Source organism: Dama dama, chromosome 20 (genome assembly GCF_033118175.1).
Source record: "Dama dama isolate Ldn47 chromosome 20, ASM3311817v1, whole genome shotgun sequence".
NCBI classification, from domain to species: domain Eukaryota; kingdom Metazoa; phylum Chordata; class Mammalia; order Artiodactyla; family Cervidae; genus Dama; species Dama dama.
In genome coordinates, this window is record NC_083700.1 from 14,376,856 (window position 1) to 14,396,478 (window position 19,623).

Here is a 19,623-nt window from a genome sequence, read left to right on the forward strand (position 1 = left end):
TGAACACGTTGAAGTACAGTTGTTCCTCGAATCGTATGGGTTTGAACTGCTACGTCCATACATACATGGTGATTTCCTTCAATAAATGTGTACAACAGTACACATGATCTGTGGTTGTTTGAACCAGTGGATGTGGAACTGTGAATAAAGAGGGGTGACTATAAAGCTATATGGTGAATTTTTGACTGTTCAGGGAGTGGGAGCCCCCTGTGTTGCTCAAGAGTCAACTGTAATGACAAATTGTAGGGTTTTGTCATTTATTCATTCCTTAACTCAATCTATTAGAAACAAAAGACACATTGAGAAACAACTTGGAAAACACATTCACAGACTTTCTTTGCCATGTACATTCCCATTTGAATTTCCTGAAGACTTCATGTAGGCTCAGGGTTTCAGTTCTCAAGCCTGATAAAACATCTAATAAATATTTTAAAATATAAGTGGTGCCCAGTTTCAGGATACAGTCCAAGCATCTGTTCATAAAAGTTCTCTAGTTGATCTAATGAACATTCTGGGTTGTGAGCAATACATGGGGAGTGTCCATTTGGATAAAAAAATCAGACCAAAATTTTTGCTTTGCCTGAACTATATAGACTTATGTAGACCCATTAGGGGCTATTTCAGTAAAGATCCTGAAGACTTAAATCAACAAAATAGAAAGTGGAAATAAGCATAAGTTCGTTAGCTGGTTTAGATGATAAAGTTCTTGTTGGCATATATGTGGCTTTATCTATCTGAAGCACAGTTCTTATCATGTCACTTCACTGTTCAAAAATTTTAATAGATAATTTTTTTAGTTAGTGTTGTAAAAAAACTAATGATACAGAAAAGGAGACAGACCACAGAAGTTAGCTACTGTTAAATTCTTAACCTACTAACTGTTGGAATATTTCATGCCCACATAAACATATTTATATATATTTACAATATAGGTTAATATGATGCATATTTCATAACTAATTTAATATTTCATAGGAAACTTTCCATTCAAATACATAAGGATATAATTAACTCTTCTTAGTACACAAATAGTATTCCATCATGTGGAGAAAAAATACTTTATTTTAACAGTATATAGTGGTCAAGAGTTTCAGAATCCAACTCCAAGATTCCAATTCCAGCTCTGCCATCTATTAGTTATGTGACTTGAATAAATTCATTGATTTACCAGTGTAGCCACTTACTGGGAATAATAATGGTATTTGCATTACAGGATGACAATTTATATTTTGAGGCCTCAATACATACTGTCTACAGCTCAGAATAACTAACTGTCACACTGGCTATGGAGAAAAGTAGCACATGGAGGAGGGAGGAGGCCACCAGAAAGAGTTTGCAGTTTTATATAGGGAGGTCAGTGTAGGTCTTACTGAGAAGTTCACTTCTATAAGAAGACTTAAAGGAGGTCAGGGAATGAGACATGGATACCTAGAAGGAGAGAATTCTAGAGAGGAAGGAGCATGCATGGAGTATTGAAGGATTGGAAGGAAGCCCAGTGTCCTATAGTGGATTAAGGAAGGAGGGGTATATGAGAGAGGAGGCCTGCTGATACAGAATCTTCCAGATAAAGTGGAAATTTTGAGTTAACAAGTAATGTGACAGGGTAGTTTTGAGCAACAAGGAATGTGATGCAACTTAAGTTTTGAAAAGATTCATCTGGGTGATATTATGAAAATAGACATTAAAGGATTATGGATAAAAGTGGTAGACTCTGAGGCAACTGTAATAATCCAAGTGAGAAATGATGACGAAATTGGACCAGGGAGGTGGTAAGAGGCATTTTGTTATAAACATATTTTTTCATATAAGTATACAAAAATAAGTATTCAACTTTATATAGAATGTTGAACTATCAGTATTTCTAATAGAGAGTAAAAAAGAAATGAAAATGAAAAAAAAGAAAGAAGTCAAGGATGACACCCAAGTGTTATGGTCAGAAAAAAGGGAAGGATTGAGGTGACCTTTGGAGGGGTAGGAAACTGTATAGGAAGCATGTTTGGGGAGTCTGAGTTTAAACATGTCAAGACGGAGATGCCTGTTATACATGCCAGTGAAAATGTCAAGTAAACAGTTGGATATTCACACTGTGGAGTTCAGGGGACAGGTCACATCTCTAAGTCCTTTTTAGCACATAAAGTCACATAGTCACAAGATTACTGCATGGCCAGAGCATCAAACAGAAATGAGTGTAGACAGTGAAGCGAGGTGGTCTGGGTGGTCTGGGTATGAACCTTGATTATTCCAAAATTTAGAGGTTGGAAAGATACTGATAAAGGAAACTACAGAGCTAACACCCAGTAGGTAGGAAAGAGCAAAGTGAAAATAATGTTTCCAGGAAATATACATCCACTATGGCTGAGAACTTATGGGAAATGAGGATTGAGAATTGACTACTAAATTTAGCAGTGTGGAGTTCCCTGGTGACTGGGAGAAAAGCAGACTTGGTGGAGATGTAGGGACAATGCATAACAAGAAAGAATTCAAGAAAGAAAGAAATTTCTTCAAGTAATGTTAATATGCTCATGAAAACATGTTCGCATGAATCATTTGAGAAATGCAATTCAGAACCACAATGAGATATCACTTCATCAGCACTAGGATGGATACAATCTAAAAATAACAAGAGTTGGAGATAATGTGGAGAAATTCTCACACATTGCTGGTGGAACTGCAAAAATGGTGGTGGAAGATGGGAATGAAAGAAGTGGAGGAGAATGGAGTACAGGAATATTTATGAAGGATAGCACAGTGGAAGCTGGTAACTGATTGGGTGTCCAGAATGACAGAGAAAGGAATCAAAATGAGTGGAATTATTATCTCCTGTGATCATGCCTATATACCTTACACTCATGAGAACTTCTGTAGAATACTTAATATCTCTGGATTTTAATTTTTCATTTGTACATTGAGGATTTCAGCATCACATAATTCTTGAACGAAATTATGAATAATAATGGAAAGGGAAGCTAACTTGAGAATAGGGATGCTGAAATCCACAACACACCTTGTATAAGAGGAAGGAACTCCCATAAGACCCAAGATGAAGCATCTCTGCTTCAAATACTGCTTCTGAACCAGAGCACAGGACCTGTCATTGCATGTCTCCCACCCACATCTCCCACTCCATTGTGCTCTTAAGGGATAATTCCCCTTTCACCCACCAACCCACCAAATTCCCTTTTCACCCACCCACCAACCAGCTCCATTCATCATCAGGATGAACTCATTCAAGCTGAGGCACTTGAGTCAGAACAAGGAACCTTGGAAGAGGAACAAATGGAACATACTCTTTTCTGAATACTCTAGGATTCCAAGAACTTCATTGACCATGTGGCAAAGGAAAAGCTATGAATGCTGGAGTTACCTAGCCTTGAATTTAACAATTTGCTCTGCCACCAACTATTTTGGGATATTAGTTGCTTGTCCTACAAAACAGGAATAGTAATTGCAACCCCATGAACTGTAGCCTACCAGGCTCCTCCATCCATGGGATTTTCCAGGCAAGAATACTGGAGTGGGTTGCCATTTCCTTCTCCAGGGGATCTTCCTGACCCAGGGATTGAACCCGGATCTCCCACATTATAGGCAGACGTTTTACCATCTGAGCCACCAGGGAAGTCCAGGAATAGTAATAGCTACTCTAAAAGAGTCATGTCAGTTCAGTTCAGTTCAGTCGTTCAGTCATGTCCGACTCTTTGCAACCCCATGAATCACAGCACACCAGGCCTGCTTGTCCATAACCAACTCCCAGAGTCCACCCAAGCCCATGTCCATCGAGTCAGTGATGCCATCCAGCCATTTCATCCTCTGTTGTCCCCTTCTCCTCCTACCCCCAATCCTTCCCAGCATTAGGGTATTTTCCAATGAGTCATGTCAATGTATGGCAAAACCAATTAAATATTATAAAGTAAGTAGCCTCAAAAAAATAAATAAATAAATAAAAAATAAAAGAGTTCTTATAAGAATAAGAAGAAATAATACTTATAAAATTCATGGAACAAAAGCTGGTTCAATATAGGCTTGGAATATTGAGTTCCCTTCTTTTTTTCTTTTTTGTCTTATGCTTTGAGAATCAAGGTGGGTGGGAGGGGGTCAGTGAGTGGTCACATCTCACACTGCCTCTGGACTCATGGCACTGATATCAGCCATGACCGGTCACCTAGGATTCCAGTGAGAGAGGTCATCTTCTTCCCGCTCAGCCTTCTCTGTTCAGCCTGACAATAAACCAGCTAGAAATGGCTTTATTAAGGAAACTCTGCTTCTCCCTTATCCAACAGGATCTTAGCATTGCTTCTTATTGCTCAAGATTTTAGTTCAGAACTTTTCTTTCTGAGGTCAGAACAGAAAAAGCTGAGATTGCTGAACTGGGTGGGAAACCAAGAGATTGAAGAATGCAGGCCAACAGACAAAAGGACACAGATCATAGTACCAGAGTGAGTTCATCTCCAACTCAAGAGCTGGGACTGAAGGCTGGAGACAGAGGCTGAGGAGAGGAAGACCCCCAGGAAGAGGAGAAGATCCCACACAATACAGTGCAGGTGACATCAGGTCCTCAAGCAATGTGAGGATGGAGGTAGGATGGGGAATCAGGCAGGATTGTTGGGGCTCATCACGTCCATCTTTGCTTCCTTGTGGACTTACTACCAGAAACACCTTCAGTAGATGCTGTGCTCTGAGATCAATCTGCTGAGTTCCTGTTGGAGATGAGAGGAAGAATAGCTCAGACAATTCACAAAGAGAGGTGCTTGTCTCTTTGGCACTGGCCTCCTAAAGCCATGACACCCTCCCGAGGAAGCTCCAGGTGATGCAGGCAGGGAAAACTGATGACCAACCCAATCAAACTATGGCAGCCAAATTGGTTATGTCACCTGTGTCCAAAAAGTTAGATGTGGGAGAGACCATTTCCAAATCTTTGGGTACATGTAGACCATGTGACCTGGAAAGGGGTCTAGGATTGGGTGGAATACTAGGATTCCAACAGGCAGGGACAAGAGTAAGGGACAGGGAGGGAGAGATCATTTCAGGCAGAAGAATGTGAGTGAGCAAAAAGTAGGCTGACTAGGATCTGAGGCCAGCAGGTTGTGGGGGATGAGGGTCAGTAGAAGAGGCAGGAGAGGGCTGGTTCACACCTTCCCACAAGCTTTACTTCTCACAGCAGCTTCATTAGAGTGTGTGTGTTGGGGGGGAGCGGGTAGCACACTGCACTTCCATTCTAATGACCCCCACCCCAGACAGGAATGCCCTGAAGCTGCTTTTCTAAGAATACAAATCTCAACATGGGTCCTTCTGAGACACAGGAGGTTTTGAAGGACCAGAAACAGTACAAATTCCTCTACCCACTCCACAGGAGGTGGATTTGAGGTCCACGAGCTGAAGCTGAGGTTAGTCAGTACTAGTGATCAGGAACAAGGGCTGGACTACTGTATAATGTGCACAGGCTATCCCCCCAGCACACATACCGACAAATAGACATACACACACAAACACACTGCCTGACATACAACTTTTGCCCGACATAAGGGGCAAAGGAAACCTCAGGCCAGTTCTTTATGAGCTCCCACCTACCCATGCTGCCTCCACAGACACCCAACTCAGCACCCAGCACCAAAGCCTAACCTTGTCCTCTGTAGTCTGGTCAACACCTTTACACTGTCTCCACACCTGGGCTTGAATGCTCAGAAAGATACACACCAGTCACACAGCAGAGGCTGTGGGGATTATCATGTGCAGGAAGGTCCTCTTTGGGAAGTTTCAGGAAAAGAGGGGCTAGGTGCTGGGTCAATGATGGAAGAGCTCTCGTCCTGCAGGGTGAGGATCTTGAGTGGGAAGACAGCTGGGGAAGTTGACAGAGGTTGTGAGAAGGCCACATGTGCGCAGGCACTTGAGGGCGGGAGGGTCACAGGGGCAGCTGGAGCTGGACCAGAGCCGGGAGAGGCAGGTGTCTGCAGGAATCAAGCTCCGAGTGGAAGTGTCCTAGTAGTTCTGATTCTTCTGCTTTCTCCAATTAAGTTATCTTCATGGTCTCCCTTTCTGGCTTGTAGACCTCACTGTAGACAGTACTAGACTCCTTTTCTTCTAAATGTTGTTTACCAACACCCTAGGAATTGAAGTCAGAGAGTTTCTTTTTCTTTCTTTCTTTTTTTTTTTTTTTTGAAGTCAGAGAGTTTCTAAAAAAGCTGAGAGAGGCTCTAGAGTGACCCAGAAGGAAGCAATGCTGCTGACAGGAAATGCATGTGAGTTTTCCCAAAGTGACCAGCATTACACTGGCCCCAAGTTTTAAATTTTCTTAGTAAATACCACTGACCACCTGGAGAGAGTCAAAGAGACAGCAGGACCAGGAACAGCAGGTGACTGGGTTGACAGACCCAGGAGATAGACCCATGAGATCCCAGACTGGGCTCAGCTCCCATTCTCACCTTGTGTGTGACCTCTCCAGACCCCTGCTGGCTCAGCTCCGCATACTGGATGCCACCATCATTGTCCCCGGGGTCAACCTGAAATTCTACACCTGCGTCATACAGAGTAGAGCTTGAACCTCGCCTTGAAAACATATACCTTCCCCCATGGCAATGAAGTCAAGGCCAAGCCCACACCTGCCTTCCCCTTCTGCATTGATATTCCTTGAGCAGCAAAATGCAGGAGGAAGGCAACCAAGGGTTCAGTGGGGGAGGGGTGGGACCTGGGGCAAGAAGCAGAAATGCAACCTACCTCTTCCAGTCTTCATCTTCCTCTTCTTCCTATAGGTCTTCCAAAGGAACAGCCCAATTATGAGGATCAACAGCATAATCACAACAGCCCCTATGATGCCTGGCACAGTCTCAGCACTGCTGTTTCTAGGTGAGTCTGTTTTCCTCACACAGAAAGAATAAAGAAAATTATGGCAAACAGAACTTGAGACATCCATTGTCGAGGAAAGATACAGAAGAGCAAGTGGAGAGGTCTGAAGCTAAAGAGGAGGTGGCAAGGCAGTATCATTCACTCAAGGTCCTGAGCTTCTGCTTGATGCCAGGGACACTGAGATAAACAATACAGGTCACCCTGGGGAAGACGGAGAAAATACCAAAGTCGTCCAGCCAGAGAGATGGCAGTGCAGTAGAAGTTAACACCTTGTACACTGGTCTTCATGGAGGGCCTCCCAGAGGAGGTGATACATAAACTTCACCTCTGAGGGAGGAGTAGGAGTTTACCAGATACTCAGGCCAGGCACAGCTTTCCAGGAAGGAGGAGACACTGCTATGTCAAATCTGCAGCCCTGGGGGTTGCAATCATTCCCGATCAACAGGCAGGAGAGGGAAAGGGCAGGGACAAGCAGGATGAGGATGATCAGAGAGAAGAGAGGCTCTTTCCAGAGGGTCTTGAGGGTCATGCTGAGTGTTGAACTTTCTCTGAGACTCTAGAATGGGACCAAGGGAAAAGTATCATGAGATTTTAAGTGATGCTGACATATCAGCTCCCACCAGCAGCTCATGGGGGATGGGTTAGAGGGGCTAGATTGCACACAGGATACCAGTTCATTTATTCACTCAGTGAAATACTGAGTGTGAATAGTGCCAGAAACTTTGTTTGGTATAAGAATTCAAAGAACAAGACATGTCCTCTGCCCTCAAGGTGTTCCAGGCTATGGAGAAGACAAACCCATCAATTGCACTGCTACTCAGTGTGGGGTGGCCATGGACTGCTCCTTAAAGGGGATGATGCCTGAGGCAGGGCAGTTACAGCAACTGCAATGCCTGTGCAACATGAGATTGAGCCACCCTTTGTTCAAACTTGACTCATAACAGAACTATAACCAAGCGCAGGACATAGGTTACATGCCCATGACCTGAGGGAAATCCTTCAATAGGAATAAGCAAGGAACTCTTGATTTGGGAGGTTTGATGGTAGAGGAAACAGCATTTCCAGAGGCTCAGAAGCTTGCAACTTCAGGACACATTCAGGGAAGCCAAGCAAACAATTTAGTGTGAAGTGTGTGAGGTAAGGAACATGGGCAGAGGAGCTTCAGAGCCCTGAATCCTGCAGGGAGGCCCTGGGTCAGACTCCTACAGATGATACAGACCAATCACAAAATCCAATTGCTTTTCAAAAGACTACAGTGGATGACACACTATGGATAATGGATGAGGTAGGAGAAGTGCTAGAAAGCTATTGCTCTGGACCAGATCTGACACTGCCCTGTAGCAGCTGAGAGGGAAGGAGCTCCCCAGAGGGCAACAGGTAGGCAGGTACAGGCAGCAGGGAGCATGGGTCAGGGGAGGGATGAGCCCTCAGGGAAATACATTTCTAGGAAATGCTTTTGCTGCTGCAGCCCCAGTTCTCTTCTCCTCCCCCACACCACACCTGCTCTGCCTCCAGGGCCAGCTGGGACTGAGATTTGCTCACCTGGAGGTGAACCGACTTGATTTGCATCAAAAACAAATTCCTTTTTCCTTGGGGAAAAAAAGTGGGTGGAGAGGCAGGCATGGACTTGAGAGAGAGTTAGTGCACACATAAGCTGACTATAACTCCCAGGCTCCTAAAAGGGGTGACCTGGTAGGAAGGAGGTGCTCATCACATGATGGGGAGAAAAGCCCAGAGCCTCTAGTTCTCAGAGTGCCCGTCCCCTCTGGCCGGTGCACTCACCAGAGACACAGACTTCTCCAAGGTCTAAGGCAGCTGTTTTCTGGTCCACCTGGTTGCTGACCACACAGGTCAAGCTGGCAGCGGGCTGGCTCAGGGGCACGTTCAGAGTCAGGTGCCAGGAGTTGGAGGGTAGTTCTGATGTCACTCTCTGCTCCAGCTCCCTGGGAAGGCCTTTGATCTCCCAGGTCACCTTCAGGTCCTCTGTAGCCCCTGGGGCTCTGCACTCCAGAGTGATGTTGCACCAGCCTGGTGTGATGGATGCTGACTTGACATCGATCTCAGGAAGGGGTACAGTTCCTGAGAGAGGAGGGACAATAGAATGGAGCTCACATGATTGGAGAACATTCCAGTCTGTACATTCTCATCCATCATCTCACTGAAACCCTGGCATTCTCCCTTAATGACAGTGAACGCATTATATAGATAAACAGAATTTGCCCGGTACTTAATACATAGCAAATGACAATAAAGTGGGGAGCCACTGAATTAAGCCATATGTGATTTCACTAGATTGTGTGCATGTTGAGGAAGCGTTAAACATCTCCAACAAGAAAATAAAGCCTGATCCCACCTTCCCAAGACCAATTATTTCTAAGAAAATGGGACTCCTTCTAGATGTGGAGGAAGTCTCAGACAGAAGAGCTAATCACAGATCAGGAACTTGGCCTCTTCTTCTGCTCAGATAATGCCTGAGATTTTATAGCCTGTAGAGAAGAAGATGCCTGGTCAGAGTTGGGAGCCCAGAGAAAGGTTCTGTGCTCCCAATAGTGGAGACATGTGTGGGAGATGCAGGGGCAGTGTCAACAATTGGCACTTGCTATCTCCCTCTACAAGGGTCAAATCATGTGCTGCTGTAGCTGCTGACCTTCACACCCCACTGAAGGAGTTCAGGGTGGAAAGAAGACATGAGGCATTCTGTGCCGGTGTGGGAGAGTGGGACTGGCAGGACAGGTCTTCTGATAGCTAGATATTTTCAGGAGCCTATTTTATGAGCTCAATTCTGGTACCTCATTGTATCTAGAAAAGCACTAAAATCCTTTATGGTGATGACTGTTCCTCTAGAAAAAGCTTCTGGAGACTAGTAGAAAACTTCTGGGAAAATGTTCTTATTGCTTATATTCCTCCTTCACCAAAGTCACATATACACTGACATTTCCCTCTCATTGGAGCAGTTTCTCAGAGCTATCAGGGGTACTGTCTCCTAGGCTGCCATCCTCATTTTGCTCCAAATAAAAACTTAATTCATAACTCAAACATCGTGCATTTTTTTTAAGTCAATGATAGCAACTAGGAATGATAAGTCTGAGTCCGTTAGAACATGCCACTGAACTTGAGAAGTGACATACTGATAAGTTGGTCATAGAAATCACATGGGGACCTAAAGCAGAAACAGTCACTCTCTCACAGCAGATATTTTCCTATGCACGCAGGGACTTCCAGGAAAGAAAGTGTTGGCTAAGTGAGGCTCTCTGGAAGTGCTACTGTTTAACCATTCTCCTACATCTACCCAGGCATCTAGAGCTGGATTGCTGGAGCCTTTGTGAGTGAGGCTGGCCTTGGACTGGCGCTGAGTAAAAGGAGAGGAGGCACTGACTACACATGAATTTCTGGATTATGGTAGGTGAATAATGGGCCCCAAATACTTCCATGTCCAATCCTCAGAACCTATGACTATGATAGGTTACAAGACAAGGTGGAATTAAGGTAAAAGAATTAAGGTGATAATCAGCTGACTTCAAAATAAGGAGATTGCTCTGATTACCTGGTTGGGACCAATGCAATCACAGGAGTTCTTAGAAATGGAAGAAAGAAGAAGAGGAAGGGGGTCAGAGGGATTAGAATGTAAGAAGAATTGGTCCCACTATTGCCAGCTTTGAAGGTAGGGGAAGATGGTCATAGCCAAGTGACGTAAGCAACCACTAGAAGTGGAAAATACAAGTAAATGAATTTCCTTCTGGGACCTCTATAGAGGAACACAGTCCTGCCAACAACTCGACTTTGGCCCAGTGAGACCTATGTCTGACTTCTGATCTAGAGCCTAGTAAGATAAAAAATTCATGCTGTGTTCAGCCTCCAAATTAAAGCAGCATTATAGCAGCAACAGATAAGCAATACACACATTAAGTAAACCTAGACATATAAAGAACAACAATTGCTATGGCAATATCATTTCCCCAAATTTCCATTCTCCTCTCCCAAAATTCTAAAGTGGTTTTATCCCTGGAGTGAATCTCAACTCCTTTCACCATTTGCAGTAAACCCACTTACCCTAATTCAAGGGAGGAAATAGCTTGAACGCTGGTGTCTGGAAGGGATCCTGAAAAATGGGGCCTACCTGACACTCTTAGCTCAAAAGCAGGAGGGAAGCCGTGGTGAGGAGTGTCACTCACCATAGACAGTGAGGAGGAAAACCTGGGTAAGTTCTATTCCTCCAGTGAAGCTGGCTCGAGCCCGGTACTGCCCACTGTCCTCTCGGGTCAGGTTCTCAATCCTCAGGGACGTCACATTGGGCACATGGACCCTGTGCTGGTACTTGTCCTGGAGGCTGACCCAGGTTGGGGTGTCTGCCCCACGGCGGACTTGCAGCAGGACTCTGTAGTTTGACTCAGGGCCAAAGCCCCATGAGACCTCCTCTGGGTCAGCTTCTTGATTCTTGGACAGATGAAACAACACAGAACCTCCTTGGATCCCCTCCAGGGGAACATAGGCTCCAGAATCCTGAACTCCAGAACCATGTGCTCCAGAACTCTTGACCCCAGTGCTGCAGACACCTAGGTCATGGGACACAGGAAACATAATTTTTTTTCAGTAACAATAAAGGAGAAAACAACATAACCTATATTTTAAATGAAATTCATCCAACATACTCCCTTGATTCTTAAGAGGCAGCCTAGTCAAATGAATTTAAGCAATTTTAGAATTAAATCCTGGTTCTAGTGAATTGTTACCTTGAGGAGGTAACTTAAATCTTCTAATCTGGAGTTTCCCCACCTACCTCATAAATTGAATGGGATCATGGGGCTTCCCTAATAGCTCAGTCGGTAAAGAATCTACCTGCAATGCAGGAGACCTGGGTTCGATCCCTGGGTTGGAAAGATCCCCTGGAGAAGGGAAAGGCGCCCCGTTCCAGTATTCTGGTCTGGAGAATTCCGTAGACTGTATATAGTCCACGGGGTCGCAAAGAGTCGGACACGACTGAGTGACTTTCTCACTTTCGTGTATCAAAAGCACTCAGCAGATTTTCTGTCAATACCAAGTGCATAACTGTAGAATTAGCTTCTTAATTATTGTCCCCTTGTGTTCACATCCTTTTGTAATGCCCTCCCTGGTGAGTGGGATACATCCAGTGACTGGCTTCCAAGGAACAGACTAGAGCAAACATGATGGATATCACTCAGTGATACTAGGTTATACAAGACTGTGACTTCCCTCTTGCTTACACACACATCCTCCTTTTCACTCTCTCTCTCTTGCTCACTCTGAGGAATCCAGCTGTCATATTGTCAGTTGCCTAAGGAGAGGCCCACATGACAAGAAACTGAGGGAGCCTCTGGCCAACATCTAGAGAGGAACTGGAACCCTCAGCCCAACAGCCACAGGAACTGCCTCCCAACAGCAATCTCTTGAGAGATCTTGGAATCATAGCTTGCGCAGTGGACCATGGGCTGATGCAGCCCCAGCCCCAACTAAGACTCTAACTTCAGTCTGGGAGACCTTGAGTCAGAGGACCTAGCTGATCCAACCCTAAGCCCTGACCCACAGAACCTGTGAGACTGAGACTATACCTGGTGGTGTTTAAGGTACTATGTTTTGTGGTGATTTGTTACACAGCAATAGATACCTAACACAAATATGAAGGCTGCTACCCTTCCTCCTCTTTCTAGGCAGTGCAGTAGTCAGGAAACTACAGGCTGTGCTGTGTAACAAATAGTTACAATACCTCAAGGTCTTAGAACAAGGGGGGTCCGTAGTCCCCACCACAGGTCCCATGAGAGAGTGAAGGAGAGGCCCTGTCATACATGGAGGAAACCCCACCTCCTTGTAGCTGCACCCATGGAACTCGCAGCATCCTCATAGGTTCCCAGCCCCACAGCAGGAGAGGAGAGAGGAGAATCACACAGGGGTTTCACTGCGACTGTCCCCAAGCAGTGTGCTCTCTGCTCATGTTTTTCGACGAGCACTTGTGACAAAGCCCTGGCTAGCTGCCAAGGACTAGAATATGAGGGGGAGAGCAAGTGATCATTTAATGAGCTCTACTGTCCCTACCACCGAGACAACACTTCCCAGTCAGTCCCTGCCAGGTCACAGTGGGCCTTCCTCAGACACTTTCCTGGAGAGCTTTGACCAGTGGGCACATTTGCTTCAGGGCCACTACCTCCTGAACCCACCTTCCCTCTTCAAACATAGGCCCAAGGGACCTGATACCTTTTACCCTTTCTGGGGACAAAGTAGGACAGAACAGGATGAGGCAAAGTCCCTTATCCTGAAAAGATGATCAATCTGTTTCTTCCAGCAGGTCAGGATGCACCTACTGGTCTCAGTTGCTCTCTAGATATTGACCAGAGGCTCCCTCAGTTTCATGTCAGCCTGCCACAGTCCCAATCCTCTTTCCAATTCAATAAATTCTCACCATTTCAGACCTGTCTCCCTCCAGCTGTACTTATTCTCATTCCTGGCTCTCACTGGAAGCAGAGAATAACTCATGCCAGTGTTCACATGCCTAAGGATTTCAGATGTTTCTTTGTATTCATTTAATCAGGCATCTCCTCCAGGTCAGGCCTTAGGGGACATCTATCCAGGCCCCTCCTGTCACAGAGGAAGGGCCCCCCAGGGGGTGAACTTGTCCTGGGTCACACAGGGCGGAGCCACTCCTGGCACCAGAGCTCCCCTCTCCCAGCCCAGTGCTTCTCCCCTGCAGGAGCTCCCATCGGCTCCCCACCCTGTCCCTGTCCTCCTGAGGAGCTCCCCTTCCAGCACCACTATCTCATCACCAGGATCTGAGCAGTTCCTAGAGGCTCATCCTCCAACTTTCCTCTCCTGAGAAAGGGGAAGCAAGTACTTAGGGGGGTTTAGCAGAGCAGGGACTTCTGGCCAGCTGAGGGTTAACCACCAGCCTGTCCAGATTGCATACTTCCTGGAAAAACAGAAACCAGAGAGAAGAAGCTCAGTCCTGAGTGTGCAGGGAGGACCCACTCGGGGGGATGGTGAGCTGAGCTCTGAGGAAGGTAGAAGAAGACTTGGAAAGAGAAGGAAGGGAGTGAGAGATGTGATCTACAAAAGATCTAATCCTGAAGAAGAAAATAAAGCCAGGGAGAGTGTGGTTACAAACAACATAGAGTTTATTTAAATAATATAAAATTTAATAGTTGCAAATCAATTTACAATTTTGTCCATTTTCCTTCTCTTTCTTTTATGTAATCTTCCAACCCCAGAGCCTATGGAGAAAATTCTAAATAACAGAACTTATTTTCAAGTTACATACAATTGAAGAGAAAAGAAGCTCTATATTTTACTGTTACCTTATAGAGTTACATTACTGAAAAGGAGGTAAGGTTTTATAAAGTTTATTCTTAATTCAAGACCTCTGTTTATAAACAGTCTATAATTAATTAAATTTCATATAGTTCCTGAAAGTTCACTTAGTGGCTGGAATACTGAAAAAATAATTTAAAAATTTTAAACTTTAATTAAAAATAAAAGCTTTCCAGCTTTCTCCAGAATTCATAATTCCTTCGGTATTAGTGTTTACTCATTAGATTTTAATTTTCTCATACATAATCAGATAGTCTCCAGGAAGTCACGTATATAATTTGGGTTTTGTCCAGTCTTTAGCTCACTTTTCACTTAACTCCCCATAGATTTCTACGTCTCTTTCCCTTCTTTCCTCCTCTATTTCACCCACTTCAAGAACCCACATTACCAGTCTACACTTCCGTTCTTAGTTTCTCCATATTCTTACAACAGGTGGGATACAGAAACCCTTAAATTTGAGAAGTTGCTGTTCCTTTTACAAAAGCAGAATTTCATTTAATTGCATTTAATATCCTGCATCTTGCCCAAGAAATCAAGACTACAATTGCTTCCTCCATCTCAGACACAGGGTTCTAGTCAACCTTCTTCTCCACAGGACAGCTGCACAGACTGTCACGATACCTCTGAGTTGAGACCAGGGAGCCTTGTTTCCCCAGCCCGTCCAAGTCAAGGAGCCAGCTTCTTAGTCTCTCCCCCTCTCTGCAGGCAGCTCCCGGCTCACCCAGCTTCATATTTCTGCTGCAGAGACAGACTTATCTTCCTAGAAATGTTTTCCTTAATGTAGTGAAGGCTGCCTGAGCTCAGGTGTCTCAGACTCACCACAACAAGAAGATCATTTTGTTCTTCTTTTCACCCCAGGTCTCTAAACCAAAGGCTCTGCATTTGCTAAATAATTGCAGAGCTGTTTTGTCTTTTTGTTCACCAAGGACATAAGGCATGGAAAAGGCACCCTGCCTCCCTGCTCCACCCAGAGGCCCTCCCTCCCAGGAGCCCAGATCACTCACTGAGGAGGAAGCTGGTGAATCCCAGGAGCCTGGAGGGCCCGCAGAGGTGGGGGTCTTCTGAGCAGGGCCCCATCACAGGCTGCCTGCTCAGCCTGTGAGGCCACAGAAGAAGCATCTAGGAGGAGCAGAAAGAGAGGAAGGAGTGTCACTCAAAGGGCGATTATGCTATTCTCCACCCTTAGGGAGGAGCTAATATGTTCTAGATGGATGGCCCACCAGCCTATACTAAACCACTCGGAGATTTCCTATTAATTTCACCAGCACCTACATTAAGACCTCAGCAAACAATTGCAGAGTAAATGTATAAACAACTCCACTGTATTGCAGATACTCCAACCCTGTTGTCATATCAGCCTGGATAAACTCTGGAAAAAAATTTCCCAACATAACAGCCACTGTCCCATTCTACTGTGCAGCCTCAAGCAAGTCACCTGAGTTCACTCTGTGCTTCCAGAAACTGCTTTGCTGCATCTCAGACAAGAGAATATCCAATACTGCTTTATTCCCTCCAACCCCATGTAGTTAGTGGCGGATGAATCCTTTGGTCAGAAACTTCTGTAAGGAGTCAAAATCCAGGCAACTCACCCTCTGGTTACTTTCAGGGTGATGAGGAGAGCAAGTCTCATATTTTTCCTCTACTCTTGGAAGTACTGTGAGGACTATGTGGGTCTGCTCCAGAGTTGGGGAGGGAGGAGGAGCCTAGAGAAACAGCAATGCAGCTACAGGCCAGGGTTACTGGGAGAGAGCCAGACAACAAAACATTCCAACATTCCGTGCTGGCAGAACACCAGGGACTTTTTGGAAATCCAGATATCTAAGGTCAATTCAACATGTCAGCCAGCTGTGCAGCTGGGAAGCTAAATCTTTGTCAACACCCCCAACTTGTCTAGATCTTCTTACAAATTTCAAATTTATAGATTTATGAAAGGCAGATATCATTACAATTACAATTATCCTCCTGTTTGACACACGTGGAAACAGGATCCAGCGAATCTAGTGAATAAACCCAAGGTTGGAAAGTCAACATGTAGGACAGCGTGGCCTGGGACCAGGTCCCTGCACTTTCTTTGCACTCGCCTTCAGAGACCCAAGTCCCTCTCAGGGCAATGAATCTCATCTACAAGATGGTTTCAGCCCTTGAGAAGTCACATGACGGGGAGGGAGACCTAGCCTGGCCCAGGGCAGACCTTCACCTTCCTTGCATCATTCCAGGCAGGAAAACTAAGATGTACGGCTGCATCTCAGCAGCCTCTGAGATCAAGGCAGCCCGTGACCAATCCCTGTTACCTCTGCTTGTGCTCGGTGTGTTACGAACAGCCCAACCCAGACCTGCAAAGGCTGGTGGTCTGAGAAACCTCAGTTAGTCAGTCTTCCAGGTCTGACCCTCATTGTCTGTGACCTGCAGGGTAGTGGATCCTGCCCTACTTCTCTGGGCAGTGGACCCTGTCCTGCTAGGTTGCCTCATGGTCCAGATTTCACAAGGTCTTTTCATCTTTGTAGGGAAAGAGCAAACTAGCCAAGATGGCAGTGGTCAGGCTCTCTTGCCTCACAGCCTCTTGCCCCACATTTTGTAAATACATGGTTATGTAACAATTGAGATCACTTATAGCACTGTGCATGCACATCGTGATGTACCCGATTGGCCACAGGCCACTTTTGTTCCATAAGCTTATGCTATGCCCACTGGGTCAACCACGAGAGGAAAGACTATATCGTGTCTGCTGCTATGGCTGCTATGCCAGTCAGGAGAGAATAAATGTGTCTACAGTTCCTATGATTCTTTGAGTTTTCTTGCAGCTTCCCTACTCGTGCCTTGCATACCCTGGGTTCAGCAAACAGTGAGATATAGAGAGACAGTCTCAACATCCTTTCTATCAGTCACACCAAGTACATGACCTTTTAAACTTGAAGAAGCCCCACCCACCCACCCAGTGGAGAGGTTGCTCCCACCCTGCGCTTGTGCCCAGCTCCTGGGAGGGCTGCCATCCAACCTGTTTGTCCATGATTCTCACCCCAGCCACAACATTCAGCTTCTTTCTGCTGGGCTTCCTTTACCTCTAAGATTCCCTAGCGATTCTTGGCTGGACTGGTTGCCAGCATCTCTCTTCTGTCCAGTAAGAGAGGACAGACCACAGTACCCAGCACAACCGTCTTCCCACAACAGGCACTTGGACCACATTAATCTATCTCACAGGGAAGGGGTGGGCTCCTGAGATCCCTACTCAGAGCCCCTGAGAACATGCCCACATGGGATTTTGAAACCCACAGAGGGAGGGAGAGTCCTAGCAGGTGCAGATAACTGGGAAAAACCTCCCCATTTTAGGGGCCAAACCTCATCCTTTATGGGTCTAAGTAAGAACTCCATCAGCCTCCAGCCTGCACGCCTGCTCCCACTCCGTGGAGTAAGACCCTTCCCTCTCACTTACTATCAAATGTCTCCTGATCATTCCAGATGCAGCTTGGATGGTGTCCTGGGAATCTCTGCATCCTGCCCCAGATGAACTTCAGTCCTCTTGCCGCTGGGCTCCCACAGCAGTTCAGCAGGACATTGGTGCTTGTGATATAACCAGGCAACACTCGCTGTTGCCCCCCTCCCAGCTTGTGATACAGAATGCAGTTCCTGTGCACAGAGGCGGCAAGGTGATCCCACTCTCAGCCTGGTGTCAGTGATGAATCATCACCTGAGAGTGAGTGCCCTACTGACTCACCCTGATCCCAGCCCTCTTGTGAGGACCCTGGGGGTCACATGTGCTCTTGAACAAGACAGGCAGCTTTCAACTTAGCTGCCCATGGCACCTGTGACAGGTTTCCAGTAAGCAAATATTTACTCAGCTAAGCACACCTGTGTCTTGGCCACGGTCTTTTTCTGTCCAGGTCACCACCTGCTGTGGTCCCTGGGCCCTGAGATGGCTTTACAGGCAGTGTGACCACACCCAGAACTTTCCTTCTGACAGACACATGGCCCCTTGAGGACTCTGGGTGCTGTGTTCTGTGAGAAAAATGAAGGCGTGCTCCTCCATGGCCATATTTTCACAGACCTGTTCTAGTGGTACTGAAAATTCATCCCGAGAACATCCACCCCTCATGAGGATAATCTGTAATTCCACAGTGCTATCCTCAGAATTCAAGTCTGAAAACTAAATTCTTACAGTATTCAAGAACCACCAGACTCTTGGAGACACACTCATGTTGACAAAATTAAGACAGTGGTGACTTATTAAGTGGAATGCCAAGTTATTGTAATAAAAATCTGGGGCCAAGTTCCCTTCCCATGAACAGGCTCTCTCCCCAGCTATAAGGAGGTTTGCTGGGCACAGGTCCCACAATGTTAATAGTAGGGGGTTCTTTCTCCCTCATTTTGAAGCTTCCTGATCCACCTAAAAACACTTTTCTGTGGGCAGATTGCTGTGACCCCAATTCTTTTAATGAGAACAGTATGGAAAAAGGGAAAGAGTAATTTCACAGTGGATAAGCCTGAGGAACACTCCCTGAATTCAGCCAGGTGATGAAGGTCAGTATATGCTGTGGTATATCACGGTGATAGTATGTACCCTTGATATGATGCAATGAAAATAACACTTTTTTCTGTGGTCCTCCTCCCCAAATCCCAAATCCCCTAGTTTACTTATGAGGGAAACACTGGAAACTTCCTAATTGAGGGATACTCCACCAAACACCCAATCAGGGCTTCTCAAAACTGTCATGAGAAAAAAGAACAGCTGAGAAACAGTCACAGCCCAGAGGAGCCCAAGGAGACATGGTGACTAAATACGAGATGGTGTCCTGAAAGAGATCCTGAAACAAAAGAGGACATTGGATAAAACTGAAGAACATCTGAGTAAAGTATGAACTTTTCTTTAAAAGATATCAATATTAGTTTATTAACAGAAACAAATGTTAGGAGTATAAGGTACTGATAATGTTGCAGGAAGGGGGATCCCAGAGTCTGAGGGTGACTCTTGTCTAACACTCGGAAAAGAATTGTTCAAGGAGACACATGTGCCGACAAAGCAAGAGACTTTATTTGGGAAGGGGCACCTGAGTGGAGAGCAGCAGGGTAAGGGAACCCAGAGAACTTCTCTGCCACGTTGCTTGCAGTTTTATGGTGACGAGATTAGTTTCTAGGTTGTTTCTGGCTAATCATTGATTCTGGATCCATCCTGGGGGCACCTACATCACTCAGTCAAGATGGATTCCAATGAGGAGGACTCTGGGAGGTTGGTAGGACAAAGGAGCTGATGTATCCTCTCTCCTATTGACCTTTCCCAAATTCTTCAAGTTGGTGGTGGCTTGTTAGTTCCGTGTTCCTTATCTCCTGTCATAAAGTAACTCATGCAAATAGTTATTGTGGTGCATGGTCAGGGCTGGCAGTCTCAGAGTTTCATCTAACAATAATAGGGGAGACTGTATATAGGGTATGTGGGAACTCTCAGTACAGTTTCCTGAATTTTTCTGTTAATCTAACAAA

General features: G+C 45.5%; 1 protein-coding gene across 9 annotated transcripts; it reads right to left on the bottom strand.

Annotated features, from left to right (window-relative positions):
* Window positions 1–240: 240 nt before the first annotated feature.
* LOC133040588 (uncharacterized) lies at window positions 241–17,910 on the bottom strand. Of its 9 annotated transcripts, XR_009689004.1 has the most exons (9): window positions 17,582–17,903; window positions 15,741–15,854; window positions 15,156–15,270; window positions 11,010–11,390; window positions 8,620–8,916; window positions 6,709–6,843; window positions 6,417–6,508; window positions 5,617–6,097; window positions 241–4,694 (listed from the first exon to the last, which is right to left on the bottom strand). XR_009689004.1 is itself a non-coding variant. In XM_061120472.1 (8 exons), exons 1-8 carry the CDS (start codon window positions 17,600–17,602, stop codon window positions 4,656–4,658), a joined length of 1,188 nt encoding a protein of 395 aa, XP_060976455.1. In that variant the 5' UTR covers window positions 17,603–17,908; the 3' UTR covers window positions 241–4,655. The 9 variants fall into 9 exon arrangements, 7 of the variants coding, with proteins under 7 accessions (XP_060976455.1, XP_060976454.1, XP_060976452.1 ...); XM_061120472.1 differs by lacking the exon at window positions 5,617–6,097 and having other exon boundaries at window positions 6,417–6,502; window positions 17,582–17,908; XM_061120471.1 differs by lacking the exon at window positions 5,617–6,097 and having other exon boundaries at window positions 17,582–17,905.
* Between the last annotated feature and the right edge of the window lie 1,713 nt (window positions 17,911–19,623).

Coding starts and splice junctions, on each gene's coding strand:
- LOC133040588 (XM_061120468.1), bottom strand. CDS start 17,602: ATGATCAGGAGACATTTGATA. Junction 15,855..17,581: donor TGATCAGGAGACATTTGATA/GTAAGTGAGAGG, acceptor CTGTTTCTCTAG/GCTCCTCCTCCCTCCCCAAC. Junction 6,509..6,708: donor GAAGATGAAGACTGGAAGAG/GTAGGTTGCATT, acceptor TGTATGACGCAG/GTGTAGAATTTCAGGTTGAC.